Raw genomic sequence first — 16,003 nt, forward strand, 5'->3', positions numbered from 1 at the left:
TGTATAGTGAAATTTACCATTCACGTAATGGGATTTACCAAAAACCAGCAGGCATATGACAGCAGTTACGTTACGTAATTGCTTGTCAGTTTTCTGATTTCCGCTTCATCTTTCCGCTTCGGTTCACTCCCTCTCTCACTACAAATCCTCTTTCCCACAACCAAAACCCACCAAATCAACAATCTCTACAGAATGGTGATGCGAAGGATTTAGTTTCGTCAACTGGAGGGGGTTCGGTTTCGTGAAGTGGAGGGATTGTTTCATCGAGTAGAGGGATTCGGTTTCACTGAGGGGAGGGATTAGTTTCACCAGAGTAGATGGATTGGTTTCGCCAAGTGGGGGCAGTTTCTCTTTCGCCGAGTAGGGGGAATTGCTTTCGCTGGGAGGAGGCGAACACATAAGGGCAATTCAGTCTTTAGGCCAAAAATCAAAATTCCAGATTGGTACCTGATGCCTTCTTTGTCATTTTGCTTATTCAGGTCCCTTATGTATCTTTTTGGAATTCAAGTGGTATTTTAGTGTCATTTTCCCTTTTAAATTAGGTGTTGGTTCTCATACTTTAATAAGTTTTCACAATACTTGTTTTGCAGATAATAATGCATTTTTTTGAATTTCATCACATTTGCATATAGAATCTCACACAACTCGAAAAGAATATGATAAAGATAATAATACTTGTGATCTTTAATATAAAAACTAGATAGTTAATCTGAAAAAAAATAAATAAACTAGTTAAGTTGGTTATTTGTGACAAATGAGTGTTATTTTTCTTAAATTATTATCTTTAATACGTAGGAGTCGTTTTCGGCTATAACAAGATAATAAGAAAGAAACGGTATCAGTTGCACCAGCAAAACCTATCACATGTCACGTCTTTCGTCTTGATGCATTTATTTTCCACAAGATGAAACATTGTTAATCAACACGTAGGGGTTGTTTGTTCAACTCAAGTAGTACAAGATAATAAGAAAGAAACTGCATCAATTGCACTAGCGAAACCTATCATTTGCGACCTCTTTCGTCTCCAAATACATCCTCACTGAATTATCATTTTGTGATGTTGGTTTCCTTCACGTTTATATGTCCATCTCCGCAAATTCCCACCGCCCAATCTTTGAAAGATAATAAAACTGTTAAATCAGCGATATAATAATAAATCACATCTAATTTTATTCCCCCCCCCTGAAAGTTAGTATCAGGACAAGGATAAAGTATCAATTGCTTCAACGAAAACCTATATCATGCGACCTATTTCTACTCTATTCACCACATACTAAATTAGATTACTATTTTGATCACTAATATGGAGCAAAGGAAATCACACCCACTGGTTCACGCAACGTAACCCGGAGATGACAAAACTGTGAAAGATAATACGAATGTTAAATCAACACATTGCGTATCCTTCATTATATTACTGTTTAATTAATTATTTTCAGCTCATCAGCCAGTAACAGGAAGAGCGAAAATTAATTTCTTCAAAGGTAACGGAGCCTGTCGTGTCATTATGACCCTCTTTTTCGTATATCATACGGGAAATGATGCAAGAACAAGGTGTGCCCTAAATTAGGTGGGGTGGATTTGTTCTTTCTTCAAACTTCTTTTTTTGTTTTGTTCAAAGTTCTTTCTTTAAATTTCATTCCAAGGCAATATAACATTTAAATTTCATATAGTGCAGACATACCTAAAATATTATAGATTTAGTTTTGCACATGTATGAGTATTACAGGGGTTAAAAATGACTTGGCTTCAACTCCATATGTGTGTTTAAATTTGAATCCGATGCATATATTTAAAATGAGTATGCCTGTAAATCATGTATAGATTTTTTATATGTAAATTGAGAAATTCAAATATTGTCTTATTAATTTCCTAAATTTTTGTTTTTATCTTGAATCATTCAGAATGCAAAATAATATTAATGTTCTGATTATTAATTTATACAAAGATAATGCTGAGTGCATTCCAACAACTGTATATGGGATGTCAATGATGAATTCCTTTTAATTGCTATTCCATTTTACTTAATTAAAAAAATGAATGAATTATATTCTGGGCTAGACTATTTGGCAACTAACCCAGCCAATACTGAAGATCTGTTTCTTTCTCTGCATCAATAATCATTTCCTTCATGGAAATCCATTCAGTTCGAAATAAACAGCGGCTCAACTTAAAAATTTTGCCCATCAATTACATAATATATTCAGCTAAAATAATATTTTTCTTTTCTCATTTAAGTTTGGAATCGAGGTTTAGAAGTTACGTGAAGCCGAGTATGAAACATAGAAGAAATCTATATATGAAAATTCACACGGAAATTAAGAACTCGTTGCGCAGTTAGAACTTGATCTGGTTGATAAGGGTACGAGTATGACTAGATTGTTTTAATAGGCTCATGGGAAATAATTTTGTAATCATATGTATTTACACTAAGCCTTTCATTCTCGACTTCTCAACTTTAGGAGTTACGAAAAATTTAAGATTTAAGATTGCAAATAAATAAATAAATAAGAGGCCATCTTAAGCGCTTTATATTTCTGATGCTTGCTCATCTCGAATCACCTATATTTTTTATTTGGAAATTAGCGCTAAATGACGTTATTGCAGAGTTAAGAATTATAAGAGTCCAGACCATACAAGTGAAGTAGAAATTCATGGAAATCACTAAAAACACATTATCCTCGAGGTTAATGCATTCTTCGGTATTCTGCTCAGTGACAAAAACTGGGGCGTGGCGTGTATGGTCACTCTTTGAATTCTTGTTATTGGGATGATTAGTTTTTGCCCCTGATTGAAGCTACGCACGTTAATGGTCCTCACGCCTAAACCTAAAAAAAAAAAAAACACGTGTGATAAAAAACAGTCAAATAAAGATGAGATTCGGATAAAGACTTCCTCTAATTGGTAGAGTGGTTATTATTTATATACATCGTACGCGTGGCGGCTTAGAATTGGAACAATGATTTGACATAACCCAACAATAATCAAATGTAACTGTCTTAACACGTCCGATAATCAGTGCGAGATTTAATTATACGGATATATAATCTCAACCTTACTAATATTTTAGGCTCCCCGGCCACCTTCGTTCAAGCATCCCACGCATGACTTTCAAATTAAGTGGCGGCTGATCAATGCTGAATAATTAACCTTTACTCTCTCATGTATAAACGTATGTAACGTATGTATAATCAAATCCCCCTTGCTTTCACTCTTTTTATTATTGATCTTCAAATCGAGTATGTATAAACGTATGTACCTGGTTCATCCTCAGCTTTCTTTATTTTGTTTTTATTTTTTCAGACTGCAGGAGGGGACAATTATTGACGCGGGGAATATTCAAGCAAAGTTCGACTTAAAAATAGATCTCAATGAAATGAGAAGAAAGTGGATCTCTTGTTGATCAGTACAAATACTAAATAATGAAATATTGTAATAGGCCATTTGCATATGGAGGAATCTACGGCATAGAACACAAGCCAAACACCGCTTAGAAGAAATTAACATTGACTTTCTGCTTAATAATTAATTATGTGACCGCGTTTCGCTAGCTTGGCCTGGATTATTATTTCCTTCAACTTCTAATCTACATGTATATGACATATTATTTATCATATAATGAAGCTGGACCGAGTTCTTTTAATCATATACTGCCTCTAGTTTAAAATATAAGATAAACTTTGTTAAAGAGGTTTGAATTTTTTATAAAATAGCATTCACTTTTCTCTAAGTATTTAATAAATGTTTTCCTAATTTTACCCTAATCATATATTCTCTTTCTTCTTTAATTCATTTATAACATCTTTTTACTTGTTCTCTTTATTGATAAAGGTATATTTAAAAAAAAATACATGCTTTACATATTTAATGAAGCCGGAACGAGTTCTTTTAATCATGTAACAAATAAAAAAATTATAAAACATCTTCCACAATTACATAATTTTTTTCCCAATTTTTCAAAATCATTCATTATATATATGCGTAATATAATGCAATCGCCTGCAATATTATTCCTTTGCACGCTATGCTTGGAAATAAACCTTTGCGAATTCTCAACAATCCGTTATCCGTATCGACTTATCAAAAAGATACAATCATGACAAGTCCTCATCGTGATATTTTCTTCTGGTGGAAAACCAAAACTAGGGGAGAGAGAAATGAGGGGACGAAAATTGGAAAGGACAAGGAAAGATGAGTTGGAAGAAGACAATGATCCAAAAAGGTGTTTTGGCAAATATATGATCGTATATTATATGTATTAAATGATGATTAGCTCCATCACTACTAATTTAACTTTCAGTATTCATTTAACTTAATAAATTATTAATAACAAAACTCTTGTTCTCAATCTAGTTAGGGCTTAGTATTATATATAAACTGAAGCTCATCGTTTAATTCTTTTATATTAGTAACTAACCATAAAAGAAGTAAACAGAAATCAATTGAACGCTAAAGCAATTATAATTAATTAAATTACATTGTCGTTCAGTATTACTATTATGTTGGATAGGCCCCGCTAGCGAAAGAAAATATCAGAATAATACAAGTCATTATTCAATTGATGATGATTTGTTCAGTTGAGGAAATTAACCCTCCAATATTATTGTAAAATCAAATTGGGAAGATTACGTACAGATCCCACGTAAGAGATTTTATTCATCTAAGGTCTCACGAAACGAAATGTCAAAATTACTGACAGGTCCCAAGGGACCTTAGAATAATATATTCTATTTGTAAAATGACATTACTGCCGCTCACATTCCAAATTCATATTTGCTCTGTCATTACGATTTACAATCTCGGCAGTGACTATTAACAACCCAATGAGAAGGTGTTAACAACCTAAGCAGTATCCGTTAACAACTTACTTTATAGGATCAGATAACCTCCACATAAGGGTAAATTATAACCAAATAATATAATACAACAACTTTAATACTAAAATGGGAAGTTTTTTTGAAATCATTAAGAATTTTAACTAAACCCAATAGGATTATAGCAAAATTTTAATGCGGAGATCCATTGACAATCTCAACGGTGAGTATTAATAACCTAAGGAGAACTGTTAACAACCTCAACAGTGTTTGTTAACAACTAACTTTATAGGATAATATAACCTCTAACTATAACTAACTAAACTAAAACTAAATAGTGTTAAAGTTAATATCATATAGTTGTTAGAGGTTATATTATCCTATAAAGTCAGTTGTTAACAGACACTGCCTAGATTGTCAACAACTCTCCTTGGGTTATTAATACTTACCGTTGAAGTTGTTAATGGATCTCGGCATTAAAATTTTTCCATAATCCTAGTAGATTTAGTTAAAGTTCTTAATGGCTTCGAAAAGCTTCCCATTTTAGTGTTAAAGTTGTTGTATTATATTATTTGGTTATAATTTACTCTTATGTGGAGGTTATGTGATCCTATAAAATAAGTTGTTAACGAATACTACTTAGGTTATTAACACCTTCTCATTGGGTTGTTAATAATCGCTGCTGAGGTTGTAAATCGCAATGACAAAGCAAATGTGAATTTAGAATGTGAGGACAGTAAAGTCATTTTACAACCAGAATATATTACTCTAAGGTCCCTTAGGACCTGTCAGTAATTTTGACATTTTGTGGGATCTTAGATGAATAAAATCTCTTCTGTGGGACTTGTGTGTAATTTTTCCAATAAAATTTCACGTTTTACCTGGTAAGACCTAACTAGCTAGCTTGCATATAGACCACACAAATGAAACATGATCGAATGAAAACCCTCGTCCAAAGTTTGAGACGTTGACACTACGACTCACCTCATATATATAAATCCTCATCATCATCATTATCTTTTGTTAAATAAGATTCCTCATTGATTAAAGCCACCTATGGCATCCAAGCAACCTTTTGACGGCGATTACCTGTTGCTGAAGCCAGAAGAAGCGAGTGTGATAGATCTCATTCGCCTCCTCTTTTCTTCTAAATTAGAAAACAGAAAGTTCATCGAGTGCCCCGCAGAGCTCCAATACACAGAATTTCGACGTCGATGGATCCTCTTCATCTCCGTCGTGGTTCAGATGGCCCTCCTCGCCTCCAAATGGCCCCTCGCCAAAACAGGCTCCCTGGTAGAGACGTGGCTTAACCTTGTTTCAATCAATGGCGGCTTCATAAGGCTTTTGTTCAACTTTATCAGAGGTTAGTTCGTCGTCTCATGATCAAAATATATATAGTATTTATTCACTAAAAAACCTTCCTTATTCCATGGCTCAATGTATGTGCGCGCATGTGGATTAATGTTGGTGGTGTGATATGTGCAGGAGCGGTAAGATTACCGGAGAGATCATCGGCGAAATTCAAATCGGTGGCGGGAATCCTTGACCCGCGAATGAAATTAGACAAGAGTATTACACCTGAGGATGCTAAGTATAAAGGCATGCTGTCTATGATGGCCTCTAAATTATCCGACGAGAATCAGAACCTCGTTGAAACTGTTGTCACAGATTATTGGGATGTAAGTTCATTTCATTGCCTCTTCTCATTATTGTTCATCATGACTGTCTCTCCGGGCTATATAATATTAGCTACGGGAAAAAAAAACCCCATCATTTGTTTCATTACTGTTTTCTCTAATGATCGAATGGGGTATTGTTTTTTTAATTTTATTTTTCTTTGTGATTGTTATTGCAGATGGATTCCTTGAGGTTCTACAACTTCTGGAACGGTAACTATGAAGCAAACCTTGAGTAATTTTTGGGTCTTCATTTAGTACTCATCATTATCATGCAATCTAAACTATCCAAAATCTAATATGGATGGTTCAGATTTAAAATTTTTAATATATAATTTTTTAATGATAAATTTATTTTTTAAAGATATATAAGTTATGATATTATATTTATTTTAAATTCTGTATCTATTACAACAAAAAGTTGATTAAAATATATAAAAAATTTAAATTATATCAAAACGATCTAAATTGATTTGGATTGTTCAAATTACGATGAGCACTCCCTGCTCATCATTGTGATGAGCACGGAATGTGCTTCTGTAATTTTTTCTTTCAAAACACGAAATAGATCTGAATCTAGTGAATATTTAATAGGGAGACACAACCTCTTTGTTTGATTTTCTGAGAATATATAACTTTTCGAGTGTGGCAGCCTGGCAGGCATCACAGTTAAAAGGGGTAACCTGAGTTACTTAAATTACGATGATTCCTATTCCATATGCATGCGTTTTTCCTTTTTATAGCCTAAATCACGTTTTGAACAAAAAAGAAAAAGACAAATGAAGAGGGGAAAGTTCCGACTGGCTAGCCATGAGCGATAATTCTTAGAATCTGCTGACTCATATATTGGCATCATATAATTCCCGCCTAACCTTAATTTGTTGAAATCAAACGTTTTAAACTTCGTTTAATCACTTGAATATATTTATTTGACCTAACTAGAATAATCTCACGCGGAAACTTGTTAATAATGTGAATTTCTAAAAATGTTATATTATATGGAGAATATTATAGATTCATAGATTAAAAGCCGTGCATGTTTTCATGGTTTCTGTTTACTTGTATATTACTTAATTATAACCATATGTTATGTATGTACTTTTATTACCGCCAGTGAGACTGTATAAAAGGCTTTTTTTTTCGCCTGTTATAAAAAGCTTAATTTGAAGAGGGGGATCTGTTAGTAAATTTTAATTAATCAATTGTTTTAAGCCACTGATATTATATTTCTCATGCTAAAAACCTCTGTTTGAATCTGGCTCCTCTCGTCTCTCTGTTTTTTTTAAATTATTTGTATTCTTAAAAATTATTTCTCTGGTCTTTTACAGTATAAATTATACTACAAAATGAGTTTCTATATTTAGGACATGAGGAATACTATTCTAGATCAATTTTGTAGTGCAAAATAAATTATTACGTGTTTTTTTTTTAATCCTCGACGTCTAAAAGTTGAACTTTGAAACAAGTAGTTATATTAATATATATGAGTACAAAATTAAATCGTTGAAATTAAAGTGTCCAAATTGTTGATTAATTGCTTTTTCTCTAAGTGAGCCATTTGACTCCTTCCTCAACTTTTGTCGGTTCCCCCTTCTTTTTTAAAGGCGAGTCATTTCCCTCTTCTAACTTTGTCATTGGCAGTAATATCGTACCCAAGATTACGGTGCCTGCAGCCAGACTTTCTATATGTATTTTGATCAAATTAAATATAATTTCTATCACCCAAAAAAAAAATACACTCTCTTTTCTTTCTCTCTTCCTTTCTTGGTTTTTTTTAACCTTGAACTTATCCTTTCTTATACTCGAGACATTCACAAACTATTTTTGAACATTCTTTCCCAAGTAAATGTTTTATCATATTAGAGAATCGATAAAGACTTAACCCGATCACTCTCTAATACCCCAAAATATTTTGTTCCGCACATGATTGATTATTATCAATGAAGTAACAGACAAACAGTGTTACTTAATCAAATTATCAACTTTTCCGAGAGTTTCGTTTATCAATTTTTTTGTCCGCTGTTGCAGTTGGTAGAACAAGCATATAGTTTACATCCAAGTGGGGAATTTTTTCCCACTTTAACTAAAATAAAATAATGGTGGGCAGAATATCAGCAAGCTGACTCCACCCAAGCAATCATGTTCCAAGACACAAAGTCTGAACCCAACTTGATCGTAGTTGCATTTCGGGGCACAGAGCCATTTGATGCTGACCAATGGATCACAGATGTAGACATATCATGGTACGAGATTCCCAAAGTGGGCAAAATCCATGCAGGCTTCATGAAGGCTTTGGGACTCCAGAAGAATGGTGGGTGGCCCAAGGAGATAGACGAAACCAGTGGGGCCGAACACAAGCAGTTTGCATACTACACAATCAGAAAAGATCTGAAACAGATTCTGCAGCAAAACGAGACTGCAAAATTCATAGTGACAGGGCACAGTTTGGGCGCAGCTTTGGCCATTCTCTTTGCGACTGTTCTAACACTTCACGAAGAGGCATGGTTGCTGGATAAGTTAGAAGGCGTTTATACGTTTGGCCAGCCCAGAGTTGGGGACCAAAAGCTTGGTGAATTCATGGAGGACAAGTTGGAAAAGTACGATGTGAAGTATGTAAGGTATGTCTATGACAACGACGTCGTGCCTAGGGTCCCTTACGATGACAAAACCCTCTTGTTTAAGCACTTTGGTCCATGCGTCTTCTTCAATAACTTGTATCAAGGGCAGGTATGAACTGAATCAATTGGTTTGTGTTCTTCTTCTATGTTGGGCTTTGCTGTGATTATGAATTGAGAGTCTTGTGGTTTTGTATATTGAAATGCAGGTTTTGGAGGAGGAGCCAAACAAGAACTACTTCTCCTTGCTGTGGGCAATACCCAAGAACATAAATGCAGCTTGGGAGCTAGTTAGAGGTTTTATTATCCCGTTCGTTGAAGGTGAGGACTACAGAGAAACGTGGTTGATGAAAATAGTCAGGCTGATTGGATTGATATTTCCTGGATTATCCGCTCACCTTATTCAGGATTACGTGAATCTTACTCGATTGGGTACGTTAGCTGCATCTACGAAACTCCAGAATCCACAGGATGCCAAGGATGAGTAATGTTGGATGATGAGTAGTGTTAAAATCTACATCCTCCCCTCCATTTGGGACGCAGTATGGTACCTCGTGTACAATAAAACCGAGTATAAGGTCTGATAGGATAAGACCTCATAAATGGCTAGTTCTACATAGTATTCGGATTGACACTGTATGAGATATTGCATCGTTTGATAAGACTGTTCTGCTTTTGAATAATATAAAACCGGATAGAATATAAATGGCGAAGTTCCACACCAAAGTGGCTATAGACGTGTAAATTTCAATGTTTCACATTTCCACCACACATCAGAGGGACCCAATGAGTTGTCACTATCATGGACCAAATATAAGATTACATACGGCAAAACTACCTATCAAGTTGTTGGAATTATGAGGTCGCTACGGCTAGCACAGTGCACAGCTACATGAGTATATGCGGCGACGGCGACGACGAGGAGGGTTAGCCATAAGGGTTTATTTAAATATTACTACACTAAATTATTTAACCTTGTTTAAACTAGAAAATGGAGGAGAAAGTAGATCACCAAATTTCAAAGGGTGAATGAATAATTATATTTTTACAGTATAAAATTCATTTAATATTAAAACATTTTACGGTTTTTAACAAATATTGCTAACAACGTAAAAAAATTAAATTAAATTATAAGCTTTATAAGTAGAGGAGAGGATTTTGTAATTTTGGTAAAAGTAAGATTATACAAACACTTTTTGTTATTGTTTTTTGAAATTCAAATCTTTCAAACTTTGAACAATAAATCTTGGAAGAGAAATTATGAAGTAAGTGATACTTTTATGAACTGAGATTTTTTTGTAAATTGTGTAAAATGTTTTTGTAATTTTTTAATCCGAGTATTTCAAACTCTGCACATGACTTCTTGGGAATTACATAATATACCTGATAAGTTTCTGAATATTATTGATGAATAGGTCCACAGGACCAATAATCCATACATGAGCAGTCGGACCTGACCCCCTTTTATAGACACTACTGGGCCAAGGCCCAACCACTAACTATTTACACATATTTACTTTAACACTCCCCCTCAAGTTTGGGGGCATACAAATTTATGGTCCCTAACTTGCTCATGATTCGCCGATGGTCCTCCTTTCCCAATCCTTTTGTAAATATATCTGCTTGTTGATCTTTACTCCTCACATGTTGCAGTTTTATCATCCCCTGCTGCAGCTTTTCCCTCACAAAATGGCAGTCTATTTCAATATGTTTGGTTCTCTCATGGAAAACCGGGTTACTAGCAATGTGTATTGCAGATTTGCTGTCACAAAATATTTCAACAGGTTCTAAACCATCAATACCAAGATCCTTTAACAGTCTAGTAACCCAGATCACTTCTGAAACTGCACTCCCTAGAGCTCTGTATTCTGCCTCAGCTGAAGACCGTGAGACAGTATTCTGTTTCTTCGATTTCCATGAAACCAGTGATCCTCCAAGCTTAATTGCATATCCTGTCACAGACTTTCTTGTGTCCGGACACGTGCCCCAGTCAGAATCAACATAGCACTCCAAACGACAACTCTTTAATCCAGAAAGAATGATCCCAAGTCTAGGAGTTCCTTTAAGATACTTTACCACCCTCAAGGCTGCATTCATGTGTGACCTTCTAGGTGCATTCAGAAATTGACTCAACCCCTGCACAGCAAAACTTATATCAGGTCTTGTAACCGTGAGATATGACAACTTACCTATCAACCTTCTGTATGATGTTGACTCCGATAGAAGGGGATCATTGATTTCAGCCGAAGGGTTGCAAGTCAACCTTGCATTTCGTTCTAAAGGAACATTGAGAGGTTTTGCTGCAGTTAGTCCTACATCAGATAAGATATCTAAAGCATATTTACGTTGGTTGAGAATCAGGCCCTTCTTTGACCTAGCCACTTCTATTCCTAGAAAATATCTAAGCTGTCCTAAGTCTTTAATTTTGAATCTATTATGTAGAAACTCTTTAACTTCTTGAATTTTATCTGATTGATTTCCTGTAATCACTAAATCATCAACATACACTAATATGAAAGTAGTTTCAGATTCTGTTTGTCTTATAAACAGTGAGTAATCATACATGCATTGCCTAGAACCTGCTTGTAAAAGGGCTTCTGTGAGCTTAGCATTCCACTGCCTTGATGCTTGCTTGAGACCATAAAGAGATTTGGTCAATTTGCACACTTTGTTATGTGCAAAGTTCCCAAATCCTTGAGGGATGGTCATATACACCTCCTCCTTCAAGTCCCCTTGAAGGAAGGCATTATGAACATCCATCTGAAAAAGGTCCCAACCATTCATCACTGCAAGATTTAGAACTATTCTCACAGTCACCATTTTTACTACAGGGGAAAAGGTTTCAAAAAAATCCACTCCTTCTCTTTGGGTATAACCCTTTGCAACCAATCTTGCCTTAAACCTATCTATTTTACCATCAGCACTATACTTCACCTTATAGACCCATTTGCATCCTATGGGTTTCTTTCCCTTTGGCAAGTCAACCAGCTCCCAAGTGCCATTATCTTGCAGTGCCTCCATTTCTGCTTTCATTGCATCAACCCATCGCTGGTCTTTAGCTGCTTCTTCATAGCTATAGGGCTCAGCAATGTTGTCAATATTGGACAGAACATATTTATAATCAAATGACACATGTGAGTAGGATAGAAAAGATTGCATAGGGTACTTTACCTTTGCTTTACCTCTTATAGTGTCATCAAGTGGTTTATCACAGGCATACCCCACTAAAGCTTTGAAACAAACATCATTAGTACAAGCATAATCTTTCATCCATGTTGGTGATTTTCTCTCACGTACAGGCCTTCCTAAATCATTTTCTGGATTAATTTCATCTCCATTATCTTCTGTATGTATTATGTCATCTTTTGGGTTCTGTTGCCTAACCGTTATAACTGGAGGTGATTCATTATCATATCTAAAAGGATCAATCATATCTGCACTGTCTCCCCCTTGATTGATACGGTTAGCATCTTTAAAAGGAAAACGGGTCTCATCAAAAGTGACATGGCGATTAACAGTAATACTCTGAGTTTGTAGATTATAAAGAAGATATCCCTTTTGTGTCCCAGGATAACCAAGAAATATGCAAGGATCAGAGCGGTTTTGGAACTTATCAAGTGGCTGTAAATTCGTAGCAAAAGCTAAGCATCCAAAAACCCTCAAAAAAGACAGATCTGGTTGATGTCCATAGATCATTTCATAAGGAGTTTTATGAGCCAATACAGTAGAAGGGGTTCTATTAATAAAAAAAGTGGCTGTCTTAATAGCATCTCCCCAGAATTTCAAAGGAATACCAGATTGAAAAATTAAACTTCTTGCAACTTCTAAAAGGTGTCTATGCTTGCGCTCCACAATCCCATTTTGTTGGGGTGTGTAAGGGCAAGTGGTTTCATGAACAGTCCCATGAGCATTAAGATATAGTTTCAAGTCAGAATTCATGAACTCTAAACCATTGTCAGTCCTAATTCGTTTAACAGTAGCAGAAAATTGGGTAGCAGTATAAGCAAAGAAACTTTTCAGATAAGCAACAGATTCACTTTTATTGATCATAAGAAATGTCCAAGTACAACGAGAGAAATCATCAACTATTGTAAGGAAGTATCTATGACCCATATAAGTAGGTTCCTTGTAGGGCCCCCAGACATCAATGTGTAATAGTTCAAAACAGCAAGATGACTTAGATTTGCTAGAAGGAAAAGGCAACCTAGTTTGTTTTGATCGAGGGCAAACAATACATTTCTCACTGTGATTTAGTACAGGAATGTCTTTTCTTATTTGGTCCAAGTGTTTGAATTTATCTATAGGAGTGTGTCCTAATCTAAGATGCCAAAGAGTTTGTGTTTGCTTAGCAGTAGCATGCATAACAGAGTCCTCATTCTTTATCCTTTCAATGATGTAAAGACCACTAATGAGCCTACCAATCTCCCTTGTCTTTCCATGAAGGATATCCTGCAAAGTACAATGATGAGAGTAAAAGGAGACGACAAATTCCTTATTGGCAGTCAGTTTAGACACAGATACTAAATTGTAACAGCAGCCAGGTGCATAAAACACATCCCTTAAAATTATATTCTCAAGAATCCTAACTGTGCCTACATGGGTAATTAACATTCTATTTCCATTCGGGACTTTAATCACTCTAATGGGTCCTTTATAATCAGTGACAGTGTCAAACATATCTAGACTATTGACTACGTGACAGGTGGCACCAGAATCCAAGACCCAATGTAGTTCACAAAAGGATTTAGGGAGAGCATTAACAGCACCTGAGATTGTTTCCTCTACCAGGTCGGTGGCACTAACAGCAATGTCCATCTGCTCCTTCTGTAGTAATTTGAGGATCTGATCATATTGTTGTTGAGTAAGTGTGGCCTGTCCATGGAGGGAGGATGATGAGGAAGTGTTGGCCGATTGTTCAGGAGCAGAAGGAGAAAATGATGCTTGTCTTCCACGGAAATTTGAAGGAAATCCCACCAGGTGGTAACAGTTCTCCCTTTTGTGACCCTTTCTATGGCAGTGAGAGCACTCCTCCTGAGACCGTCCTCTCCCTCTACCTCGTCCTGAACGTCCACCTCTAGCACTCATAGTAGCTCCTTCTACCGGATGATTAGGGACATGGGAAGACATCATTTGTTGGGATTCATCTTGAGAAATCATAGAATAAGCTTGATTTACTGTAGGGAGAGGAGATTGTAATAAAATCTGGGTTCTGGCTTGATGATAGTTATCGTTGAGACCAGTAAGGAATTGCAAGAGCCTTTGCTGTTGTATCATTTTAGCATATTCCTGCGTGGTGAGACATTGACAGGAAGGCAGAGGTGCCAATGCATCGTATTCTTCCCAGAGATCCCTTAACCGTGTAAAATACTCAGTAACAGACATAGACCCTTGAATCAATGACCCAATGGCCTTATGAATGGCAAAAATTCTCAGTCCATCCGCTTTGTGAAAGCGTTCTTTTAAATCTAACCAAACCGCTCTAGCACTAGTTGAGAATACAAGGCCATTAGCAATACGCTTATCTACAGAATTTACCAGCCATGATAACACGACGGCATTGCATCGGTCCCATAAAGCACAAAGGTCTGGTTCTTGTTTCTCCCGAAGGCATGAACCGTCGATTATCCCCAATTTGTTCTTGGCAAACAAGGCGAGGCACATTGAACGGCTCCAGACCTCGTAATTCTCAGAACCCCGAAGCACCTGTGATACAAGAGTCACGGCTTGTGTGTCTGACGGATGGAGGTATAATGGGTGTGTGAAATCGATGCTTGGAGAGGAGTGTGAGGCGCTTTCTTCTTGTTTTCCCATTTTTACAGAGTGAATCTTGACTCGCAGCAATCGCCGAATGGAAGAAATACGTGAATGAGTGAAGAAAGAAAGACGGCGAACGATTTTATCAGTCGGACAATCGGACGCAATTTCTGATCAAGATTAACGAATTCTTGATTAACAAATGCGAGCCAAACCAGCGATGAGGTTTTCGACCTCAAAGACGAACCGCTGCGGGTACTCTGATGCTTCTTTGAGAATCAGAGAACGAACGACAGGGAGCAACTTTGCTTTCCCTTTCCCTTTGCAAAACGGTGACGTAAGAACAACGGAGGACCTGGGCAAACGATGCCCTCTCACGAATTGGGCTAGCTCTTCTCAACCAACCGAGCAACCTGGAGCTCTGGATACCATGATAAGTTTCTGAATATTATTGATGAATAGGTCCACAGGACCAATAATCCATACATGAGCAGTCGGACCTGACCCCCTTTTATAGACACTACTGGGCCAAGGCCCAACCACTAACTATTTACACATATTTACTTTAACAATACCCCGTAAATTAAACAAGACCTCATTTTACAATGTAAATTAATCGCTAATACGTTGGGTCTTGCCAGTTGGTTGCACTGAATTTGTAGTTTTAGAGGCCCAAACCGAAGACAATTTAAGAGGCTTTGAAATAATTAATATGATAATAATTATGAATGTTCTATTGTATATATATATATAAAAAAATTATGCATGTTCTAGAAGCTTTGGTCACTATGTCGAAGATCACGCCAGAGCCACGACCTCCGTAGTCCACTAGCGATGCTTGAAATGTAAGAATAAGGAAAGTGATCAAAGTGAAAAATGTGCTGCCTAAAATTAAAGCTTTGGTCAGGCTTTGCCCGTTTATGACCTGAGAAGCCTCCTCCAACCAACCATTAAGCATGAAGAATGAAGCATCAACTATCAATCATTACTCAATCCAACTACCCCACATATCGTCCATTGCATTTTCCTTATATTCTGATCACTTGTGTTCAGCCATTGTAATTTTAATACCTCCGGTTATAAAATCTAGTTTGTAATTTGTAATGTAAGGAGATAACATATCACTAGAACTACTATCAATACT

General features: G+C 36.2%; 1 protein-coding gene across 1 annotated transcript; it reads left to right on the forward strand.

Moving 5' to 3' along the window:
* Positions 1–5,870: 5,870 nt before the first annotated feature.
* Positions 5,871–9,644, forward strand: LOC114753328 (uncharacterized). Its single transcript, XM_028942003.1, has 5 exons — positions 5,871–6,177; positions 6,300–6,493; positions 6,670–6,703; positions 8,598–9,217; positions 9,315–9,644. Exons 1-5 carry the CDS (start codon positions 5,871–5,873, stop codon positions 9,591–9,593), a joined length of 1,434 nt encoding a protein of 477 aa, XP_028797836.1. The 3' UTR covers positions 9,594–9,644.
* Positions 9,645–16,003: the final 6,359 nt, after the last annotated feature.

Source organism: Neltuma alba, unplaced genomic scaffold (genome assembly GCF_004799145.2).
Source record: "Neltuma alba isolate B1F8T4 unplaced genomic scaffold, ASM479914v2 tig00007854_pilon, whole genome shotgun sequence".
Classification (NCBI taxonomy): domain Eukaryota; kingdom Viridiplantae; phylum Streptophyta; class Magnoliopsida; order Fabales; family Fabaceae; genus Neltuma; species Neltuma alba.

Coding starts and splice junctions, on each gene's coding strand:
- LOC114753328 (XM_028942003.1), top strand. CDS start 5,871: ATGGCATCCAAGCAACCTTTTGACGGCGATTACCTGTTGCTGAAGCCA. Junction 6,494..6,669: donor TTGTCACAGATTATTGGGAT/GTAAGTTCATTT, acceptor TTGTTATTGCAG/ATGGATTCCTTGAGGTTCTA. Junction 9,218..9,314: donor ATAACTTGTATCAAGGGCAG/GTATGAACTGAA, acceptor ATTGAAATGCAG/GTTTTGGAGGAGGAGCCAAA.